Here is a 22,260-nt window from a genome sequence, read left to right on the forward strand (position 1 = left end):
CGGCTGTGTGGCCCCTTCCCCTGCATGTCTGTGTGTGTATTCTTTTCACTAGCCCTGACTGTGTAGCTGTGTGTATTTCCCATTTACCCTGTCAACTGTGTGCACCCCACACCTTAACCCCTGAACTACCTGCCCTTAACCTCCTCCTTGCTCCCAGTACTGCCCCAGCTGCTATCTACCCTTACCCCCTCCCCTAACTTCTTCCTTGCCCCAGCTGCTATCTACCCTTACCCCCAGCACTACCTGCTCCTAGCCTCCTCCTTGCCCCCAGCACTGTCACAACTACTGTCTGCACTTACCCTTCCCTACCCCCAGCTCTGCCTGCCCCTACTCCCCTCTAACCCCAGCTCTACCCCAACTTCTCCTTGCCTTTACCCCCAAGCTCTACCCCAACTGCTAACTACCGCCTACCCTCACCCCCCATAATATGTGATGGGACCCAAAAACAGTGGAGTAGGACCCCAACTTTGTAAAGTGAGGGGTCCCTGAGACCCACATTTTTTTCCGCTCAGCGCGATCTCTGATATGTACCTCAGCTAATCACCTGCATTCTTTTTATGCCACATAAGATCTACTCCAATAAAAAAGTGGACAACCAGAGCTGAGATGACCGCTTGAAGTCTACAATTAAAAAAAGAACAGGACTACCATATACCCGCTGCAGGGAACTTCATGGAACATAACACTCAATTCACATTCTTGCCTTGTAGATGCTAATAGAAAAATCTACTAGAGCAGGATTACAAGACTAAAATGGGTAGTCCTCAGGACTACCCAGGACACGTGCAAAGTCTCCATGATGCCATGTCCTAGAGAGTATTGTGACGTGTCAACTCAGCTGGAGACAAGTCAAGCAGACACACTAATGAGAACCCCTCCAAAAAAATGACACATGTAAAATGGTATATAACATACATATTATAAAGGTGTGCTATCAAATGACAAAACAGAGTCCAGAATGGTCAAATTTTATTTAATCAAAAAAAAAAAAAAAGGATCTTGGGGGGGAAATATAAAAGAAAAAAAATATGTTAACCCCATTGGATAAATGCACTCAGCAAACATTTTTTTCAGACAATTGATGAGTTTATAGGATGCACAATATACAGTGATCAATAAAGAGGTTACTGATGTTCAATGCTAAGAATTGCAGTGCACGGCCACTATTTGATACTTAACAAAGGTTGTCTATTACGGAGGGTTTATACATAAATGAATTATATAGACCATCCTCTCTCTCTGTCCTCTGCACTGCATCAAGATAATTTAGGTGGGAGGAGCTTATTAGACTGAATGGGCAGGTATAGAATGACACCTTCGTACACTTGCTGTACAGAGATTTAGCCTGGTTTGGTGGATTCATAGGTCCAGAGATATATCACTTTGCAGCACAATCACTGATCCATAGGGACACCAAAAGAAAACTGAAGTTGGCCATAATGTATTTTAATTTTCCAAGGTCTTTGCAGGTCATGATAAGAGGATATCCAGAATATACTTAATGATTCTATTTACTGCCTGTTCCCCATCACCTTTACATGAAGAGACTGAAACTTTCATAATACTCCAAATTAACCCTGATTCAGCAATTTTTGGGCTCTAATTTGTTCATTGATAAATAGAAAACACTTATTGTACAGATTGTTTGTAGGTTTATAATGTTGCACTCTTAATATCTGAGAATTTGTTTTTTTTAAATACAGTAGTATTGAAGAAACAAGTATTCTCCAATTTTGAATTATAATTCAGCCACTAGGGGGCACTGTTATATTAGCGGTAATTTAATTACCCTCAACCCATGTAGCAGTATGGTGATTCTCATTATAACTGCGTAAAATTACAATACAAATAAAAAAGGTAGAGTAACATATTTCCCCCACATTTCAAAAGGAAAAAAAAAAAATGAAAAACACAACAACACACATTTATTATATTCATACATACATACAAGCTGATGTACCCATTTTCACCCAGGTAGATCTTATATTTACTATTGCCATCTCGCAACTCCAGTAACAAATTAATCCTTCACCTCTATAGTAATGCATTCCCTCCCTCATCTGTGTACTAACACATTCCACTCACTCACCTCTGTATTAGCACATTCCCTTCCTCGCCCATCTTGTAACCAATTCGGCATTCCCCTCCCTCACCTGTGTAGTAAAACATTACCCTCCCTCACCAACAGCTATTGAGGAATCAGTGAAAACATTGGGATGATAGTTGGTGTTTAAATCTTGAACTGTGATGCAGCCATGATGAGACAGTCAGGCAGGACATTGCACAGGAGGAGGAAACATTTTAGCCCTTTCACCCCCTTAGGAGTCGAATTTAAAAAAATCCCTTCTTAGTGGGAACCTACGTCATGGAAGGAATATACTCGATCGGAGGAAAAAACCTTACTTCTTGCGACGTTTCTCATCTGGTAAAATGTTCAGTGACTCTATTTCCTTGATACAGGCATCAAGTAGGAGATCAGCTTCCCTGTGTCCTGGACAATTCTGGGCAAGGCGCCTGTTCTGCAGAGTGAGAAGCTCCTCTTCCACTGAAGGGATGGAAACAAACCTCAACATAATGTACCCCAACTATAACTTATAAGGCTATTATAAAGCACATGGCTGTCATCACTAGGATTAATGGACAAGAGTTGCAGGTCAAACAATATTCAAAATATATAAATACACAAAATGATAACATTTGCAAATATATATCTGTAAACAGATCAGGAGTTTAACAAAGACAGATAAACAACTACGACTCTCACACTTCTTGCCACCTACTTTGCAAGATAACTCTCTGAGCCCATGATAACAGAAGACAGTAGCTTGCAGAGGAATAGATAAGGAACATGATGGACAGGCCATAAATGTGGCCAAGATGACTGCTATTGGACTGTGGGCCTTATTCAGTTTAGTACGTAAACCTAACCTGATGGTGGGAGCACTGCGCATGCTCAGGACCCGTTCTGCACATGTGGAGAAAGAGTCCTGCGATCACGCCCGCAAGTGCTCTACAGCTGCAGCCTGATTGACTGGCTCCGGCCAAGGAAGGAGTGCAGCCGAACTGCATCCCCAGAAACAGGCGCATGATGCCCCCGTTTTCTAGAAATGCCAAAGGTCAGGCTCTGTGTTGGAAGATGCAGATTTACTGGTCTCAGCAACGCAGGCAGTACTTTGAGGGCCCCATAACACCATCTTGCAGGGGCCCCTGCCTTAAAGCTTAGAGAGACACCTCTCACCAAATTGGTTGTTCATTTTATGTCACAAAGTATTACCACAGTATTGCCCTAGTTAATGTTATGTGGCCTAGTTAATTTTATTCGCCATAGTAGTGCCCTAGATAACATTGTACCCAGTGCCCCAATTCATATCATACCACATTGTAGTGCCCCAGTTCACAATATACCACATGGCAGTCCTGCCAGAACACATTATGACACCAATTTACATTATGCCACACTGTAGTGCCCCCAGTTCATATTAGGCCAGACTGTAGTGCCCCCAGTTCATATTGTGCATTATTACAGTGTCCTTCAGTTCATATAATTCTATTAAACAGTGCTCCAGTTTATATTTTGTGACCTCCAGTTCATAGAAGATTATATCCAATTGACTTCTTATCTTACTTCGCTTCATCTTCCAATGGTGAAGCTTCTACGGCTCCATCGCTATTTTCCACTTTTGAGTCTTACACGTCTGCAGGGCCTTCACAGCTGTGAAGAATGTAGTTGCCAGTGAGTGTAAAGACAGCGGAGGAGGGGACAGAGACCAACCAGCTCTTACCTGAGAAGGATGCTTCCTAATGTGGGAAATTTCACTTTCAGTAGAGATCTTGCTTATTTCAACACACTACCCCTTTTTTGGGACAGTCCTAATCTAATCCTAATATAATAAAAGGTTATAATCAAGTGTAGGGCTCACTTTTTAGCGCAGCTGTGCCTGTGAAGGCGAAACAGGACCAAGGGAGATGGATCATAGTGTGGAGCTTTAATGACAGGGAGAGAGGAGAGAGAGACAATTGCTTATACCCTGTATGAGAACTGATGAGTCTACTTTTCAGGCTGTGCAACAGGCCAGACTTAATTGCTTAGCAAGCAATTCTGTGAACTTGATTGTTAACAATATTTGGTCAGGGGCCACCAAAGCCTCTGGGCCCCATAGCATCGGCACTCACTGAACCTACTATAGCTACGCCCATGAACGCAGATAAGATGGCCATTCTGAATAACCTTTGGCTTTCTCAAATGGCTTGAAGCTGCAACCATCGCGACCAGTCCTTGGACGCAGCACTCGGATTGCAGATACACTAATATATTTACACATTGCTGCTGTGTCCAAACAACGCAGAAGTAAGGTGTACTGCGTCCATCCCTGAATCGGGCCCTGCGTGAGGTTACTTCACCACTACAGCAGGCTCTGATCTGATACAGCTGCTCAGAATGAATGCAGAATGGCAGGATCTTACCAATTTGGTTACCCTGGTGTGTAAGCAAATGGGAAATCCTGTGTAGTCATAGTTGGTCTCTACATGGACAGCATACAAAAGAGCACCACTCGTAGGTTATAAAATGCTAGGTAGCGGGAATTACATAATAAACATGACATTTGTATCTTGTAATGAAAAAAGAAAAAAATGCAGTTTAGCTTTACTCAATGTTAAACATTAACGTTATGACATCCCTTTCATGCTACAATACAATTAATGGTCATGACGATCTCAGCAGTTATGCACCATTGTTTATTTCTTCTCTCTGTGCTCACCTTTCCGATGATCTGACATTGCCTGTGCCAATCCGGCTTGTGATTTCTGTAGTAACAGCTTCAGATTTTCAGTTTCCTCCAAGAGCTCTTTTTCCATCTTACAGATAACTTCCACCTCCTTCAATCGTATTTCCAGGGCTTCACTGCAGAGCAGAACAAGTGTGACTAATACAATCAACAAGAACAGCAGAGATGCTCCCCACAAGCAGGACATTTGCAATGTTGCAAGATCTGGAGCCACTGACAGTGCAGCAAAGTAGGGGGGAGATGCAGCAAAGTAACCAATAGCAGGACAGAAGGACAATCCGCCGCACACCTTTCCTAACCACCTGTACTGCCCAGACAATGCAGAATTGTAGGGGGTGGGTGCTGGATAAAAAGGCAGCATTATGCAGCTTATTTAAAAATGGGGAACAATAACATTTACTGAATAATCTATGTACCTAAATACAAGGATACAACAAAAAAAATGAATAATGAAATGAAAATGAATAATGATGCATTGGCGCAATATTTTTATCTGAAATAGCAGACTATTTCGTCTTGTAATCAACAATTACATAACGTTACTGATGTGTCCACATACATCTAGCCTCTTTGCGCGTTAAACTGCCCTTCTAGTTGCACCATGCCGTGGCGCAACTCGGTAGGGCCTAATGTCTTTTCGTGCGCCTTTTTTTTTTTTACAGCCGCCGATACTGTAACTTAGCATTTTGCATGCAGATATAAGTGCAGTCACACACCGAATATAGGCATGCCGCATATCAGTTTAATCAGCATAAGCTGCTTATGCTGTAGGGACACCCGGCGGCTGTGCAGACAACTGCGCACCCTTGACTGTAAAGCAGAGATCTTGTCCTCCGTCACGAAGATCCTCTGCTGTCCCGAGTCCAATAAGGCTCCCAGATGCAGAATCCTCCGAGACGGGATTAGAGTGGACTTCTGCCAGTTGATTAGCCAGCCGTGCCGTTGCAGCAGTGCAATGGTCAGGTCCAAGTGGCATAACAGGAGCTCTGGAGATCCTGCAACCAATAACAGGTCGTCCAAGTACGGCAACATGCGGACTCCCTGCAGCAGCAGAGAAGCCGCCATGACCGCCATCACCTTGGTGAAAACACGTGGTGCTGTCGCCAGGCCAAAAGGTAACGCCCGAAACTGTTGATGGCGCAAAAGAATAGGGACATGCAGGTAAGCGTCCTGTATGTCCAATGACACCATGTAGTCCCCAGGTTCCAGCGCCAGAATGATGGACCGTAGGGTCTCCATCCGAAACTTCGGAACCCGCAAAGACTTGTTGAGTGCTTTGAGGTTGAGAATCGGACGATACGACCCATTTGGTTTCTGTACCAAAAAAAGATTTGAATAGAAACCCTGGCCCCTCTGGAATGAGAATGGAACAGGCACTATAACTCCAGCCTGGAGCATAGTGTGCAATACCTTCCGCAGCTCCATAGCCTTGTTCCGGTCTGATGGTAGACCGTGGTGAAGAATCGCGCCGGGGGTCTGTGGCGGAAGGAGAGGGCGCACCCGTGAGAGACCGCCTCGAGAACCCAAGTGTCTGTCGTAGTGGCCGACCAACACTGGGCGAACTGCAGCAGGCGGCCTCCCACCCTGGGATCCCCCAAAGGGAGGCCCGGACCGTCAGGCCGCAGGCTTGTCATCTGGCTTGGGGGCCGGACGTCTGGTACTCCATGCCTGCTTCCAGGGCTTGGACGATTTCTTAGGGCCAGCCTGTCGAGGAAACGACTGTGGTTTGGGCCTGCCCTGGGCCATAGATGACCGAAAGGACGATGGTCCAGAACCAGAAGGAGCAGCGGCCGACGGGAGACAAGCCGATTTGGGTGCCGCCAGCGTGGCCACAATCTTATCCAGATCCGGACCGAAGAGAACTTCTCCGGTAAACGGCAACGCCTCCAGACCCTTTTTGGAATCTGCGTCCGCCTTCCAGGATCGCCGCCTCGTTGATATAAGTGGCCGAATCACGGAGATTGCCAATCAACTCAGCCTGTTCGGCCGGACAGTCGGAATCAAAAGAAGCCTCTAATGAATCCGCCCAGCGCTCCATCGCTCTGGCAACCCAGCAAATGGCCATAGCCGGCCGTGCTGCCCCCCCCGCAAGGGAATAAGCGGACTTCAGGCAGATCTCCACCTTGCGGTCCGTAGCATCCGTAAGGGAGGACATGGATGGCATCGGCAATGTGGCACTACGGACAAGACGGGTCATGTGAGAATCCACCTGTGGAGGGGATTCCCACTTTGCAAAATAATTATCCGCGAACGGATAAGCCACCGCCAGGCGTCTCTGCGGCTGGTATCTTTTGCCAGGCTGTTTCCACGCCTCCTCTAAACGGTCCACTAACTGACCCGAAAGAGGAAAGACTGTGGCATCGCCCTTCACATCTTTGAAAAAGGCATACTTAGATTTAGCCGCTGGGGGAACTTCGTCCTCAATCACCGCCCGAATAAGTCCAGGAATATATACCTTGGACTTTGCATCAGCGTCCTTACTGTGGAGAGGTTCCTGATCGTAAGGATCCAGAATCTCCCCATCATCAGACGTCCCCTCGTCATCCTCATAAGGAGCAGACAGAGACGCCACCGGCCGTTTATGCGGCCGCATCACAGACTCCCCTTGCAACACATCCGACAAGTGCTGTACAGAACTCGTCAGGGAGTTAACCCACGCTGGCTCCTGAGAAACCGGGAGCGGGGAAATAGGGAGACTGTGGGGTACCACCAATTGTCGTGGGAAACCGTGCATGGGTGACGACACCACTGACTGCTGGGACAAACCCATCGGTGTAAACGCGGGCTGCGAAGCTAACTGGCCCACTAAGGCTGTAAGCGCCTGAGCGAAACAAGCCCAGGGCGGCTCCTGTACCGGTGCTGTAACCGTAAGCGGCCGCGGCATGGACAAACACTGCCGGCAAAAGCCCTCCGCGCTACCCTCCCCCTCCGCTAACGGTACTTTACACGTAGTACACTGTAGCCGGAGAGGAAAATCACTTTCACACATGATGGCACCAGGTATGTGACCCCTCTCACCAATTAAATAGTTAAAAGGCGAGAGACCACCCTGCAGCACGCCACCGCAAGGGCTTAGCAGAAAGAACAGGGACAGAATAAAGCTGACAGTTTAGAAGAAAAGTTACAGGCAGCAGCGCTAGCACAGTCACATACAATGCAAAGAAAATCAATTCCTGCACTAACAGCGCTGATCACTCAACTACGCAGACACAGGGCCTGGTAGGACACAGCGCTGCATACACAGACCTGACCACAGCGGAGGAGAGGTATGCGGGGGGACCCAGACCACGATGCTTCCGTCCAGCGCTTCCAGCAGCGTTCACCATGCGTCCAGAAGAAGATGGCCGCCGAGGAGCAGAGAGGAGGCTGGCTTGGGGGAGGAGCGCTGCCACAGGACCAGTCGGCAGCGTGCAGAGAGGGCTGTGTGCAGCGGGGGAGGCGCCGGCTGTGAGACAGGGAAGGCGCGCTCCCCTGACATGCATTTAACCCCTGGGACGCCGCAGCGCTACCGCTCTGCTGCGGTCCGCTGTCCCAGGGGGTAGTGGAAGCGCAGGTTGGTCGCCTGGCTCCACGCTGCAGCCAGTCCCCAGGGAGCCCCCTGCCTGGGGACTCAGGACCATGTGATCAGCGGGGACCCACCGCGGGACCCCGCTGCTTACCTTTGTCCCCCTTAAATCCGGCCATGGTCCGGAACATCTGGGGTCACCGCTAGCTGTGACCCCAGATGCTCACCAGCATCCCCGGATCGGTACCGGCGTTCTGGTACCGGCGGGGGTGTAGGGAAGACAGCATGGACGTCAGGACTAACTGTCCATGCTGTACATCCAGATGTGCAGCCACAGCTGCATAGGAGAAAGCTTCAGGGGCTCTTCTAGCCCCCACTCCGACAGGTGCACCCGACTCCGGCCGGGCACCAAACTAAACTGAGGTGCCTTGGCTCGGGGGCGGGGTATAGGAGGGGGACCCTAGTGCATCCTGGGAGGCTGAAAAGCTTAACTCTATGGTGCCCGGCGACTGACGTCACACCTATACCCCAAGGTATCCTGTGGATACCCTATGGACCCTGAAGTAGAAAGTAGCTCTTTGTTACCAAGTCACACGGTGCTTACGCCTTGTGTAACAAGACTTGCAGCGCACAGAGGATAGCTGTGTGTGGACACATCTGTACATCCTTTTTCCTCACCACTCCACCCAGCACTATAAGACACAGCCATAAGCTTTCTAACACCATAAAACAGACAATGACAAGCTGAAGGGGTGTGAAACATTCCGTAGTTATTGATCTCAGTAAAATGGCATAGAAGCCAATATTTATTTATTTATTACCAGTTATTTATATAGCGCACACATATTCCGCAGCACTTTACAGAGAATAGTTGGCCTTTCACATCAGTCCCTGCCCCAGTGGAGCTTACAATCTATGTTCCCTATCACATGCTCACACACATACACACTAGGGTTAATTTTTTTAGGTTTTGGAGCCAATTAACCTACCAGTATATTTTTTGGAGTGAGTACCCGGAGGAAACCCACGCAAGCACAGGGAGAATATACAAACTCCACACAGTTAGGGCCGTGGTGGGAATCGAACCCACGACCTCAGTGCTGTGAGGCAGTAACACTAACCATTACACCGTCTGTGCTGCCCAATATGTACACTATAGAAAAGTTCCCCAGAATGAAAGATTCATTCTAGTAAAATGACTGATGAAACTAATTGCAGTGAACAATGTGTTATAGAAACAGATTACTACCTGGAATTTGTGAGCGGCATCTCTGTTAGTCTTTCCATTTCAACGGTCACCTCCTGGAGCTGTTGTTGGGTCTCTGCCTCTTCCTCTAATGCTTTCTGCAGATCCACCACTTGGGCCATCAGGGAGACATATAATTCCTTACTTCGGTTTCTAAAGAGAAGGAAATTATCTACATTACAGCAGGAAGCATACAATGGTGTGGTAATAAGTAAAGGTTTGCCCCCAAAGCTGGATATAAATTGTACTCTGGGTGATGTTTCGGGCAATATCACCAAAGCTATACATGTATCCATAACATCACAGGATGAAGATTTAATCACATGTTCATCCAATCTGTGCCTAATCCTATACGTACAGTATTGTCCGTTATCAGGCTCAATGACATCTAATTTAGAAAGTTGGCCCTACTAGCAATGCCTTGCATGAGAAAATATTGGGAGGAGCACACTGCCCAATAAATACACCTTCAAGCACAGATTGGAACATGATCTTCTATGAGGGGAACATATTTCTATTGCATCTTTGCGATACCTTTCACTGGTCTCTGTCTCCAGGTCATGCAGTTCAGCCTTTGTCTTGTTTAGCTGTTCCCTGACTGACTGGACTCGATCAGAGAAGAGATGAACAATTTTCTGCAGTGAACGTAATTAGATATTGCATCAAATGAATGTAAAAGCTGTAAGTATTCTCCAAGACTATTAAAAGGAAGGAAACAATCATTAAAAAAAAAAAAAAAGAGCTTTATTGTATTCCAGTCAAGTATCAACATCCTAGGACATAGATGATGCAAGCATGAGTCGACAAGTTTCATAAATTGAATAGCACTAGCTACAGTTCATGTGGAAAAAATTATGTGCAATGGTCATTTAATTGTATCCCTCTCATATGTGAGATACTCTGTGCTGCTGTGAGCAGCCTGATGATTTCATGGGTTGCATACTGTTCTACCCCAGTGGTTCTCAAACTTGGTTCTCAGGTTACTTTTGTAGGTGTACAGGTGTAGTCATTACTTACTGACACATTTTAAAAGATCTACAGATGGAACTAATTATTTCACTTGTGATTCTGTGAGACCTGGAAAAACTTACATTGTTTGGGGTCCTTAGGACAGTACCTGTGTTCTACCCTACCAACATCAAAACTGGGGACGCACTAGTGAGCAGGAGTTTAACATGGACTAAAAACTGATCCTAGTTAAAAGCACTGTAAAGATATCAAGTTTTGACATTAGAAAAGTCTAACATACAGTAGTAATGGATCTAGATTCTTCTTCTGCTAGTGAAGATTTGAATGAAAGTGACATTTCATATTATTCTCTTCCTGCACACAGGTGTTGCCGTTAACAGCTCACGGCCACAAATCTCTCTAACTGGTATAGGTTATGTATCACGCATAGCGACAGCCCTCTGTGCAGTATAAATATTACCCTTAGTTACTAAGCTTTGTTACAGTGTGTACATAACACAAGTACACCCATGGCTGGAAGGTGCATGTAACATGTCATACCATGCTACATAAAAAGCACAGGTGTTGTCAGCTGCACACAAGTTTTCCAGGGGACATTGGCAGACATCCTGTCAGATAAATCTGGTACACACAACTGAGCATGAGATGAATACTGATAACTAATATATGCTCTGAACCTAGTAAAAGCACCTTAAACATTTTATATAACAATTATGTAGATTTAGAGGACTCAAGACGTGTTATTCAGAACGAACATCTATTGCACTGGCGCATAGCAAGGATGGTCCGCTATTAACTTGTATAAACCCAGAATGATCCTAATGTTTTACAAACACAGCATCTGTATTACTACTGCATGTCACAAAATGACACTAGTGTTAACTTGTAGAAGTCCAACCTCAAGCTCTGTCATACTATAGGAGAAATCTTCCTCATCTTCTGCTAGATGCTGTTTTAATATATCCATCTGAAAAAAAAACAACACAATTTATTAACACTTCCTTACCAAAAAAATCCCAAACATTATCTGTTATAATTGCAGTTATATCATAGGTCAAGATACTTCTTTAATTGCCTATTGGTAGTTTGAAGTACACATGGGGCTCCTGCAGCATGGCAAATACAGCCCGTATGAAGTGAACGTATACGTCCGTTTAGCAAGTGCAGCCCTGCAATATCTGTAGTACTCAGGTATGATGTGTAAGATGTTAATAGAAGTGCCATTGTAAAAGCTGTTTACAGTGTATCGGGGTCAGATTCTGACAGTGCCTAGTATGTGTTTAAGGGGCTGTGTGGAAGCATTTTAGTGTAGAGACTGGCAGTACCCAGGTATGTATATGAGGAAAACATAAGGGCATGAATGTGTATCAGGGTCACAGACTGTCAGTATGTCTGATGTCTACAGTATATATCGGGCTGTGTGGAAGCTGTATTACAGTTTATCAGAGTCAGAGACCGGCAGTGCCAGGTATGCGTAGGGTTTACTGTTCAGGATGGAAGCTGTGTTGTGAATATGTAGGACAGAATATTCCTCGCAGTGTCCAGGCGTAGCTACGTACTCCCTTGCGCCACCTACCTGCAGACAGTGCGGGACGCTCACTCTCACCGGCAGCGCGCCTCCCTGGTTTATTTCAAATTCACATCGCAGTTTCCTGCTCCTCTCACCATAGAGAGTCGACACAGCTGCACCGGAAATGAAGGGACTTTCTGCGACAGTCGATGGTTTTACCGTTGAAAGTGTAATGCGTTAGGAGGATCTGCGGTTGCCATGGTTACAGAAGACGCCGAGACCTATGCTAGTGTCTACTGAAAGGGATCTATCCCATATCTACCATTCCCCCTCTATGAACACGTGGATAGTAAATCTACTAAAAAAGAAAATATAGCCTCGGCGCTTTAAAATAAGATACAAATAATATAAATTAAATCAATTAATAATAAATGAATGATAATATATAAAAATAATACTAATTCTAATTGGTAGTAATCCCTTAGCTGCAGTATTTAATGGATGCTAACCAATTTCAAACAGAAAAGTAAATAAAGATTTTACTGCGCTTAAGAATTACCCAATTACAATGATAATCAGCAAAATATCAAAAGTGAATTCCAATTTGGTATGATAAAAAAATAAATAAAAAGCAAAAAATATTTTAATAAAAAATATTTTATATACCATTTTTTATTAAAATATTTTTTGCTTTTTGTTTATTATTTTTTTATCATACCAAATTGGCATTCACTTTTGATATTTTGCTGATTATCATTGTAATTGGGTAATTCTTAAGCGCAGTATAACCTTTATTTACTTTTCAGAGTACATCTACTGAAGGGGATCTGGGTCTGATTCAGCAAGGAATGCAAGTGTGCGCACGCACGCCCCCGGCGAGAATATTTATTTATTACCAGTTATTTATATGTTGATATATGTTAATGAATGCATACGCACGGCGCACGGCAATCACAGCTGAATAACCAGATGCCCAGCACTACATAATACTACCCACTTCCCTTTACTTGCGTCCTCTATACCTGGCAAGATAGCTGAAACATCGAGAACCATCGGATCCATACGCACAATAGTGGTTGACCTGACCTGCCGCAGGATTTTGGCCGCTTCCTGTGTATAGCTTACGGTATCGCCGCGCATGCTGCCGCATTGCTTTAATTATGCACACCCCTATAACGGCGTCCCAACGCACAGGTTCGCCTGACCACCCCTCTCATCACCACCCACAAAGCACTTCCTGTCAATCAATATCGGAGGGGTCTGCGTGTAGCCTGCGTACCCTAACCTGATCGCACTGGCTACTTCGTGCATGCGCAGTCCTATACTTACGCATGCGCAGTGCGAAAACATTGGCCAAGTGCATGCGATCTCTACTTTGCGTTCCTTGCTGAATCAGCCCTCTATCCACTACCGATACTAGTGTGGCAGAGTAGGGATGGCCATTGGTGGTGTAGCCATCGATGGTAAAAAAGTAAGTAGCCATGGATGGTTACAAACTATTCACTGTATGACCATCGATTGTTTCACCAACCGATAGTCATCCCTGTCTTTTGACTGAGTGGTACATGGGCCAATCAGAACATGTGGGTGGGACTTCATGGGTGCCAGGGGCAGAGCTATGCTCCATGTCCCGGCATATGGAAAATAAAATAAAAATAATAATTTGGTTATGCCTTTACATCGATGGAGGGAAACCATCTGGTTCTCCCCCATCGATGTCAAAAACAACAATTGTAAATCAATTTTATGACACACCTCTCAGATGAAGCAGTACACGTCCAGTGTTCTCCCCAGAAAATTTTTCAAGCCGGGTGGCATAAAGAAGTAGCCGGGTGGGGGTCTTCACAATAATAAAATGTTTTAAACCCTGACCTTATAATGATTTAAACTTGAAATAACATTTTATATATTAATTGTTCTCTTTATCTTATTAGAGGCCCAGTCGTCTGATTATGAAAAAGCTGCAAAGTCTGTAGGATCTGTTCCTTTTTATACAGCTCCCAGATACTGTCCCCACTTGCAGGCTCCCAAAGTGCTGGGTGGTACACTGTTTCTTGCCGGGACGTGCACCCGCAAAAAACAAAGTGGGAAGAACACTGACACCCACTTTACTGCTGCGCTAATAGGTGTTGCTTTCACAATCTCCCTGAAACTCTTTTTCAAAAGTAGGCCAGTATGGTATGTATGCAGGGGCGTATCTATAATGGGTGCAGCGTGTGCGGGGCACTAAAGCCCCCAGGACCGGGGGCCCCGCACACCCTGCACCCATATTATTTAAAACTCACCTGCCCGTGGTCCTGCATTGGGTGTCAGCGTTGCACAGAACACCGGAAAATGTCTGCCGCGGCCATTTTTCCGACATTCTGCGCATGCGCAATAGACTCTGGGCACACTCTAGTGCCCAGAGTTTACTGCTTCTGCGTTGGCCGGCCAGCCGCGTCAGTCGGCTGCCGGGGAGAGAGGAGGGAGCCCTGCACAGGGAATGCACACGGGCCCCCTAATCTCTCATAAAACGCCCCTGTATGTGTGTATGTATGATATGTACAGTTTATATGCTGTATTTATCTATGGGATGCCTTATTAAACATAAATGATCACTCTGTGTATAAATAAGTCTCTGTGTATGGGGTATGAGAGGAGGCCCTGCGCTTGTCCTGTGTTAATGTAAAGAAAACTAATTTTTGAATGTGAAATAAATTCTCTTAATGGATCTCCTACATTGGGCGTCCTTTAATATTGTCATATATGGAAGATTAGGACATTGGGCATACACTATACTAGGCCTTAGAAATCATCTTCTAATACCACCTGGAAGTGAATGGGATAAACAGGGAGATAGGGAATAAGCCACCAGTAACTTTGAACTAAAATTTAGGACATGGATGCAACAAATATTCTTAGTTTTGTCGGCAATAATAAATCACATCCAGGGGGCGTGGCCTGTCTGTTGAGCTGAGTAGATGCACTCCTAATGAGCTCTTGCCCAAAACCTGATCAAATACACCTTTTTTGATACTGGTTCTGATCCAAAAGGCGAATAAGATACAGCCTACACATATTAGAACCTGCTGGGGTGCCTGAGACCTGGACTGTGAGCTTGGGTTGGACCCACTAGCCCTCTGCGACCTGAGGCCTACTTGCTCCAGGAAGCCTGGAGCTCAATTAGAGGTGTGACCGGCCGGACCTCCTCTCCCCTGACCGCGATTAGAGGCAGCTCTCCCTCTTCTTCCTATAGCCCTCTGGAATTCTCCAAGAGCCGCGACCCGACTGGTGGCCTTCGCGACCGTGCCTTTTACAGGTACGGATTCCCTCTTCACTGGGACGCTATCTGGGGTCTCCTTGGGCATCCCTATCCAGTCTGCTCTGCCTGACTGGGCTCTTGCAACCCCACTCCTCTCCTGATCAGGCCCGGCGACTGTCTCCCAGGACCCGGGACTCCCTGGCCTACCTCTCTGATAGACGCCTTGGCCTCTGGTTACTGCTCCCGTGCGGAGGACTGTGACGTCATCGTTCAGGCCATGCAGGACTCCCCTGTGCTCGGACGGATCTTTGGCTGCTGCCAGCTGCCCCCGCTGACCTCTGTGGCTTCTCCCCTGCTAGCCGAGGTTCCTTGTGGTGTAGAGGGACCTCCTAAAATTCCAAAAACAAAAAAAGTACCAGGGATCAAGGGAGTTGGCCATTTTGATTCTGTCAGCCGGCTGGATCTCCACATTCAGTGCCTGCAACAACAATAACCCCAGCGGGGAAGGTTCTGTGCCGCGGCCTGTCATTCCCACAAGGGCCTTTGCCCCGAAGGCTCCCCCCTGCTGATGACTACTGGGTGGTTGGCTGGTCCACCGCTCTGGCGACCTCTGTATGCACACTCGCTGTTGACACTCTGATCCCTCTGGAGCTGCACCCGAATAAATCTAACCTCGCTGAGAGCTCATCATTAAGGTCAGTGGCCACTGGTCTCTACGGCGACTTTGCAACCCTCCCCGTTACCGGAATCCCCAGCCTGGTCTTCAACACTGGGCTTGCATTCAAGGTGTATTTTACATTTATTCCGCTAATGCTTAACCTGCCCTGCCAGTCTATATGATGTGATCATCTTGACTGAACCCCGGGACCTGGTGGCCTTTTACATGTCCCAATAATAACCAACACACTGCAGCTTATCATTACACCTTCAGTTGCTCGATTGAACCGGAAAACAATTGATTACAAACGAGTTAAGGGGAGTGCAGTCACTCAGTGCCCGTACTGCACATGAGGGGCCCGTACTGCAAAGGCCCTGTGTTTGATTAGGGGGCAGAGATCTGACCTGGCTTGGAAGGGTCACAGCAAAAGTACCGTAAGGGAGTGGTGTGCGTGTGTATTCACAAATTGAGTCTAAAGGCCCCCATACATCAGAGATAGATTGCAGCAATCATGCAATTTGCAATCGATTGTATATAAAAATCTTTCCCTTTTTCAATCGATTGCAGAATTGCAATCGATTGAAAAATATAAGCGTTTAAAATGCAGCCTCCTGTGGGGTCTGAGCTGCGTGTGCTCTGACCCTGGTGTAAGTGTAACATTTATATTGATGACTGAATCTAATTGGCTGCAAATGTGAAAAACACACCCATTTATTCAAATACATAAAACGCATTGTTTAAAAATATACTTTACACAGTAGGAACTCTCATTCTCAGAAATGAAGAATGATTCCTGCACAACAGGGGAAGGGCAAGCCTGCACATATATTTATAAGTGTTGAAATAAATAAAAAGCAAATCATATGCACCAAGCCACTTATAAGCTGCCATTAGCTTCAATATATCTCCATTGTGTGCTGCGATTTTCAGAAATGTCTGTACTCAGTGAAGCCACGCCTCCAGTTGCATTTTGCCCACATCTCATCCAGGAACAACACGTGGAGGGAGCCGCAGCTGCACTTAAACCCCCCCCCCAAAAAATGCAAATGTGATTGCAATCGCATCTGACTCTGAATAAGGCACTGTAGGGTCTACGTACAAAGGACCTCATTCAGAGATGGCCGCTAATGCAATCACAGCTGCGATTTTGTACGCAAACCAGCTGGGAAAATATGCTAATGGTTCCAAAGATCAACCGAGCATAGAGACGCCCCCTGCTTCCTTCTTACCTGTGTGCGATATCACTTACCTGCGTAAATGTCAGTAATATCGATGCACGTCAAGCGGCCATCTTGTCCTTGCAGCACATCTGACCTGGTGCAGGCTCAGCTGCTCTCCTGACACACAGGGAGCTCTCATGCTGCGTAGTAGATCACAAAGGCTAATTTATGCACGCCCATGTAACAGCGTTAATCGGTCAGACAAGCCTGCATTTCACTGCCCACCCCCATACATTGACAACCTGTCACTCACTTTGCGATGGATTCCTCTGTGCGTCTGCAATCCCAATGCAATCACTGCGTTTGCGCAGTGCTACTTATATGTATGTGAAATGGCAAACATTTGCTCGATCTGCATATGTAATCGCCATTGTGTCCATCTCTGAATCAGGCCCTAAACCTCAGAGAGAGATGAAGTGGATGGAGATAAAGTACCAACCAAACAGCTCCAACTGTAACTGTCATTTTTCAAACACAGCCTGTAAACTGACACTTAGGAGCTGAGTGGCTGGAAGTTATCACTTTCCAGAGCTTAGTACATCTCCCCTACAGTCTTTAAAGTGAGAGTTAAGAGCTGATTGGAGATTAGGTACTTTATCTCTCTCCAAGGCTTTGTACATGAACCCTTATGTCCCTGTGTCTGTTATTTGTATACTTTATTTTAACAATTTCCTTTCTTAAATAACTGAATGGCCAAATATGGGTTTCAGACAATGTTACAATTCAATATATTTTTTGTCTGCGGACACAACCCCGGAAATTCCGGCGTACATGAAAATACATGGTGAGTTTTTATTTATCAAGTTTTTCTAATCTCTATAAAGAAAAATACTGATTGCTGATAAAAATGATGTCATCACGTTGGCAGGTACAGTACCTCTCACCAGTGCCAGTGAGGTTACAGGAAAGAGTGAGGGGACAGTGATAGAGACAGTGTAGGGAGGGAGAAGAGGTGGGGAGAAAGGAGAGAGCGAGAGAGAATAAAAGCCAGGCTACACCGGGCATTACAGCTAGTTTGTTATATATAGCACTAAAATTGTTTCCAATTATGTCTCACAAATTGTTCCAGGAAAATTGGCACTTAATAAATTACATTTATCCTACATTTCTTCTTTTATGTGTTACTGTGTTGGGCAGAACTATGACTGGCACAGTGGTCAGCATTGGAGGGACCACGGCAGGTATGGAGATATCTGCTATGGTTCCTCCTTCATACGTACAGGTGCTACTTAATACGTATTTGTATTTATACCCCGAAAACGGGGATTTCCCGCAACTGTATTTGATAAATCGGCCGCTCTGTGTGGTAGATGTTTCGTATGTTTGGGATTTGGTAGGGGTCTAGTCAGAAGTCTAGTCACTAGCCCGATGCTGGACAATACATGACTTAATAGTGTTTGTAATAATTTATTTTTCTTTGCAGAGTATACCAGCCGGAGGCATATGAGGCCTATCTCATGCAGGAGATTAAGGAGATGGGAGAAAAGGGTAAGTATATATTTGTTAGAGATGTTTGCCATATAAATAACACAGATAGTCCCTGGCTTGTATAGCAAACACTTGTGCATGTAGATAATTTGAGATATGTATATGGGATGCAGTCAGGAAGCCAACGGTCAAAATCCCGATGCCTGTCATTATACCTACGCTGGGAGCCCGACACCCGGCATACCGATCGAAGGAGGGGGCCAGGGCTAGATTAGGGGCTCCCGGGGGGGGGTTTAGGGTTAGGCTTTACCCCGGGAGGGTTAGGCTAGGAGAAGGGGGGTTAGGGTTAGGGACCCCCGGGGGGAGGTTAGGGTTAGGCACCCACCCAGGAGACTTAGGTTTAGGCTGCGGGGAAGGGGGGGTTAGGGTTAGGCACCCCTAAGGGAGGGTTATAGTTAGGGGGTAGGGTTAGTTATAATTACCTAAATCCCCTGTTGGGATTTCCACTTACTGATTACATGTATATTCCAGGTGGGTGTTATTTTCTTATTTCTCTGTACATTTATGGTAGCATTCCCGTTAGGGTATTTTAGCGGGGCGCGGTGCCCTGCCCTCCTTCTGGAGGGCAAAAAGCACCCTGCCCTCCAGAAGGAGGGCAAAAAGCGCCCTGCCCTCACAGCCTGCGGATGCCGTCTTCACCCGCGGGTCGCCGTGTCCCGTGGGTGGAGAAATGTGCGGTGACCCGGTCACCACCAGAGAATAGACGCCGGGCGCATGCGCCCGGCATCTATTCTCACTGTCTGCAAAGCTTGGGGGCTGCCCGGCATGTCCGTAAGTGCAGGGCACGCCCCCAAGTATGACGAAAAGGGGACGCATCTTATAGACATGCCCCTTTTCATGGCCACGCCCCTTTTGGGCATGCGCGCCTACGGCGAGCGCACAAAGTTGCCCTCTCTAGCTCCGGTGCCCTGCCTGCCGCCGGAGCGAGAGTGAACACTATTTATGGCATTATACTTTGAGTGTATTATGTGTAGTGTAATTTAGTGTAGTGTAAAGGGAGAGATGACAAAGACTTGTGCACACAGGAGTAATGGTAGGCAAAGAAGCAATTGTTACACCTTCTGCAGCTGACAACAGCCTTCCACAGCCAGCCTGGCCCACCAAGGACTGCCCACACCCCCTCCAACACTGTGGTATCACAATGGTGCCGTGTGTCCTCTATTTGTCCCCAGATATCAGTCACCATACACCAGTGATAGGCAACCGGTGATAGTGACATACAAAGTAAGCAGATATCAGCTTGTGGTCTGAGCTTTTGTGGATTTTACACAAAATCTGGGCCTGGTGGGGTGCAGGAAGACAGTGTAACAGAATGGAGGGGGGCATGGAGAAGGGGGGTGATAAATGCCACAATGTTACAGAAAGTAATAGAGGTTGGGGAGATGGGCACAGGTGAGGCAAAGGGCAGGGTGACATGGGGGAACAAGGGGCAGGGAGGAGAAGAGATGAGGAAAGCAGCAGCCGTAATGCAGGGAGAGCAAAGGGTGGAGAAAGTGAGAGGTAAAGATGAGGCAAGAAGACAACAGGTAGACAAGATCTAAGAGATATTCGACATGGAGGCCATAGGCAAACGCAGGGGGAGTTTCCGGTTGCCTGGAAACCCCCCTCCCCAACCCAAATCATGACCACAATGGAAATAGTAATATAATAGAATATTACTAGTTCTGTATGTTTTTCTCAGTATCACAAATGAAATAATTAGCACCACCTGTGGATCTTTTAATATGTGGCAGCCAGTAATAAATACACGTATGCACTAACTAGGAGATCTGGAAAACATGCACTGTTAGGGGTTCACTGCTATAGACCATCTATAGGCTTAATTATTAATACTGTATAATAATACACTATCCAGTGCATAATGAGCCCAATATGTACATATATGTCCAGGTGCTAGGTTCTTCTGCTGCTCCCCCAGACACATGGACTTGCTCCAATGCTCTGTAATGGTGCCCACATCTGACATAAAAACATTCGGCTCAGACAGGATGGCCCTACTGCTGCATATAATGGCTTACTGTGATCCCTGGTCCTGTATATGCTGGAATTATGACACACAATACACTTTGTATGACGCAAAGCTGGATAAGTGCTAAATATACCCTCTTCATGGACAGGCCACATTCACTCTAAAATCAAGTTTTTGGAAACTCCCCTCAAGAAATCCTGCATTTGCCACTGGGGGCAGTGGCGGACCTAATGAGTGGTGAGTCCAGGTGCAACAATATTCTTTGCTGCTGCCACCCCCCACCGGCCTCCGTGCAAAATAGGAAATTTTTGCACGTGATGAAGATGTGTGCCCACAAAAAAGGGGTGTAGTCACATGGGGAAAAGGTGTGGCCACACAGGGTATTAATAGTGCCATTTAATGCAGAGCATCGCAGTGACCGCCATAGAATACAGAGACAATCAGTGCCTGTCATATAATGCAGAGAACGTTGCAGTGAGCACCATATAATGCAGGAAGCTTCCCAGTGACCACCTTATAATGAAGAGCAGGGACGTGCGGTCAGAGCCTCCCCTATCATACTCCCTCCCCTATCATACTCCCGTCATATAATGCATAATATATTTCAGTGCCCGTTACTCATGCACATGGCATAGAAGTATGTTTGCTGGTAGCGATAGGCTACCAGCAGATGAGCGGAGGACTCCGCTGATGAGAAGGATGTTGCTGGATCTCCCCGGAGGGGTCAGTAATGATGAATACCAGTGGTATATTCGTATTACTCCAATGCTTACTAAAATATGCCGCTGGTATTTAGGTTTGTTAATAAATGGGGCCCTAATGCTGGCGGATCGGATGACGCATAGTCCACATCAGGCAGTATGTACCCGCTATGTCACTGATGACGTGTGCTCCTGCGTGTCATCAGCGACATTGCCCGTCAGACATGCTTGCTGGTCCGACGGGCGATATCGTCAGGGGGGCCATGCTATCAAATGCAGTATTGGCCTCCGCTGTCGCAGCCAGGACCCGCCGCCTACGATATCGTGCTGGGTATACATCGGCTAATGTGTACCCAGCATTAGTCTCAAGTCGGGAAGGTATAGGAATTAGACAGAGTATGTAGAACTGAATCTGGGTACACACTAAATGATATATTGTGCAATATATCATTCTGACACAGTGTGTACGCCCAATGGTTCGTTATTGATGGTCATTCATCACATTGTTCCATCTGCTGTTCAGATGATGTTGTTATATGCAGCATGATGTTACATGCAGTACAGCGCCTGCAATGTTTTGTTACATCGCAGCGCACCATCGCTGGGTCCTGTGTCCCCAGCTTTAGAATGGAGTAACTCTAGTGTAGAGTGACAGCCAGAGCATACTAAGGGGAGGGGTTTTCTCTTCTCCACTGGCTGGACCACTTCTCTTTAGTTATGGCCCATGGCCGGCTGCGGCGTAGTGTAATGAGCCAGTGTGACTCTTTATTAGTACAGCTCTCTGATAATGCCACTGGCTGTGGGCACTTTCATTGCTACGGGCCCTGGTTCATTGCACCCAGGGGCGCCGAGAGGGGGGGGGGGGAGCGGGTACAGATTACCCGGGCCCGGACATGGCAGGGGGCCCGGGCCGCCCGCAGGAAACGGATTTCCTTTTTTTCCCAACCTACATTTTTAAAGTACTTG

The 22,260-nt window shown here is 46.4% G+C and overlaps 1 protein-coding gene across 1 annotated transcript; it reads right to left on the reverse strand.

The window, feature by feature from the left end:
• Positions 1–949: 949 nt before the first annotated feature.
• LOC148478195 (uncharacterized) lies at positions 950–12,185 on the reverse strand. Its single transcript, XM_088455767.1, has 6 exons — positions 12,084–12,185; positions 11,406–11,474; positions 10,073–10,173; positions 9,542–9,691; positions 4,761–4,903; positions 950–2,545 (listed from the first exon to the last, which is right to left on the reverse strand). Exons 2-6 carry the CDS (start codon positions 11,472–11,474, stop codon positions 2,400–2,402), a joined length of 609 nt encoding a protein of 202 aa, XP_088311893.1. The 5' UTR covers positions 12,084–12,185; the 3' UTR covers positions 950–2,399.
• Positions 12,186–22,260: the final 10,075 nt, after the last annotated feature.

Source organism: Taudactylus pleione, unplaced genomic scaffold (assembly GCF_031769625.1).
Source record: "Taudactylus pleione unplaced genomic scaffold, aTauple2 ptg000671l, whole genome shotgun sequence".
NCBI lineage: Eukaryota > Metazoa > Chordata > Amphibia > Anura > Myobatrachidae > Taudactylus > Taudactylus pleione.

Coding starts and splice junctions, on each gene's coding strand:
- LOC148478195 (XM_088455767.1), bottom strand. CDS start 11,474: ATGGATATATTAAAACAGCATCTAGCAGAAGATGAGGAAGATTTCTCC. Junction 10,174..11,405: donor ATAGTATGACAGAGCTTGAG/GTTGGACTTCTA, acceptor CGTTCACTGCAG/AAAATTGTTCATCTCTTCTC. Junction 2,546..4,760: donor AATGTCAGATCATCGGAAAG/GTGAGCACAGAG, acceptor CCATCCCTTCAG/TGGAAGAGGAGCTTCTCACT.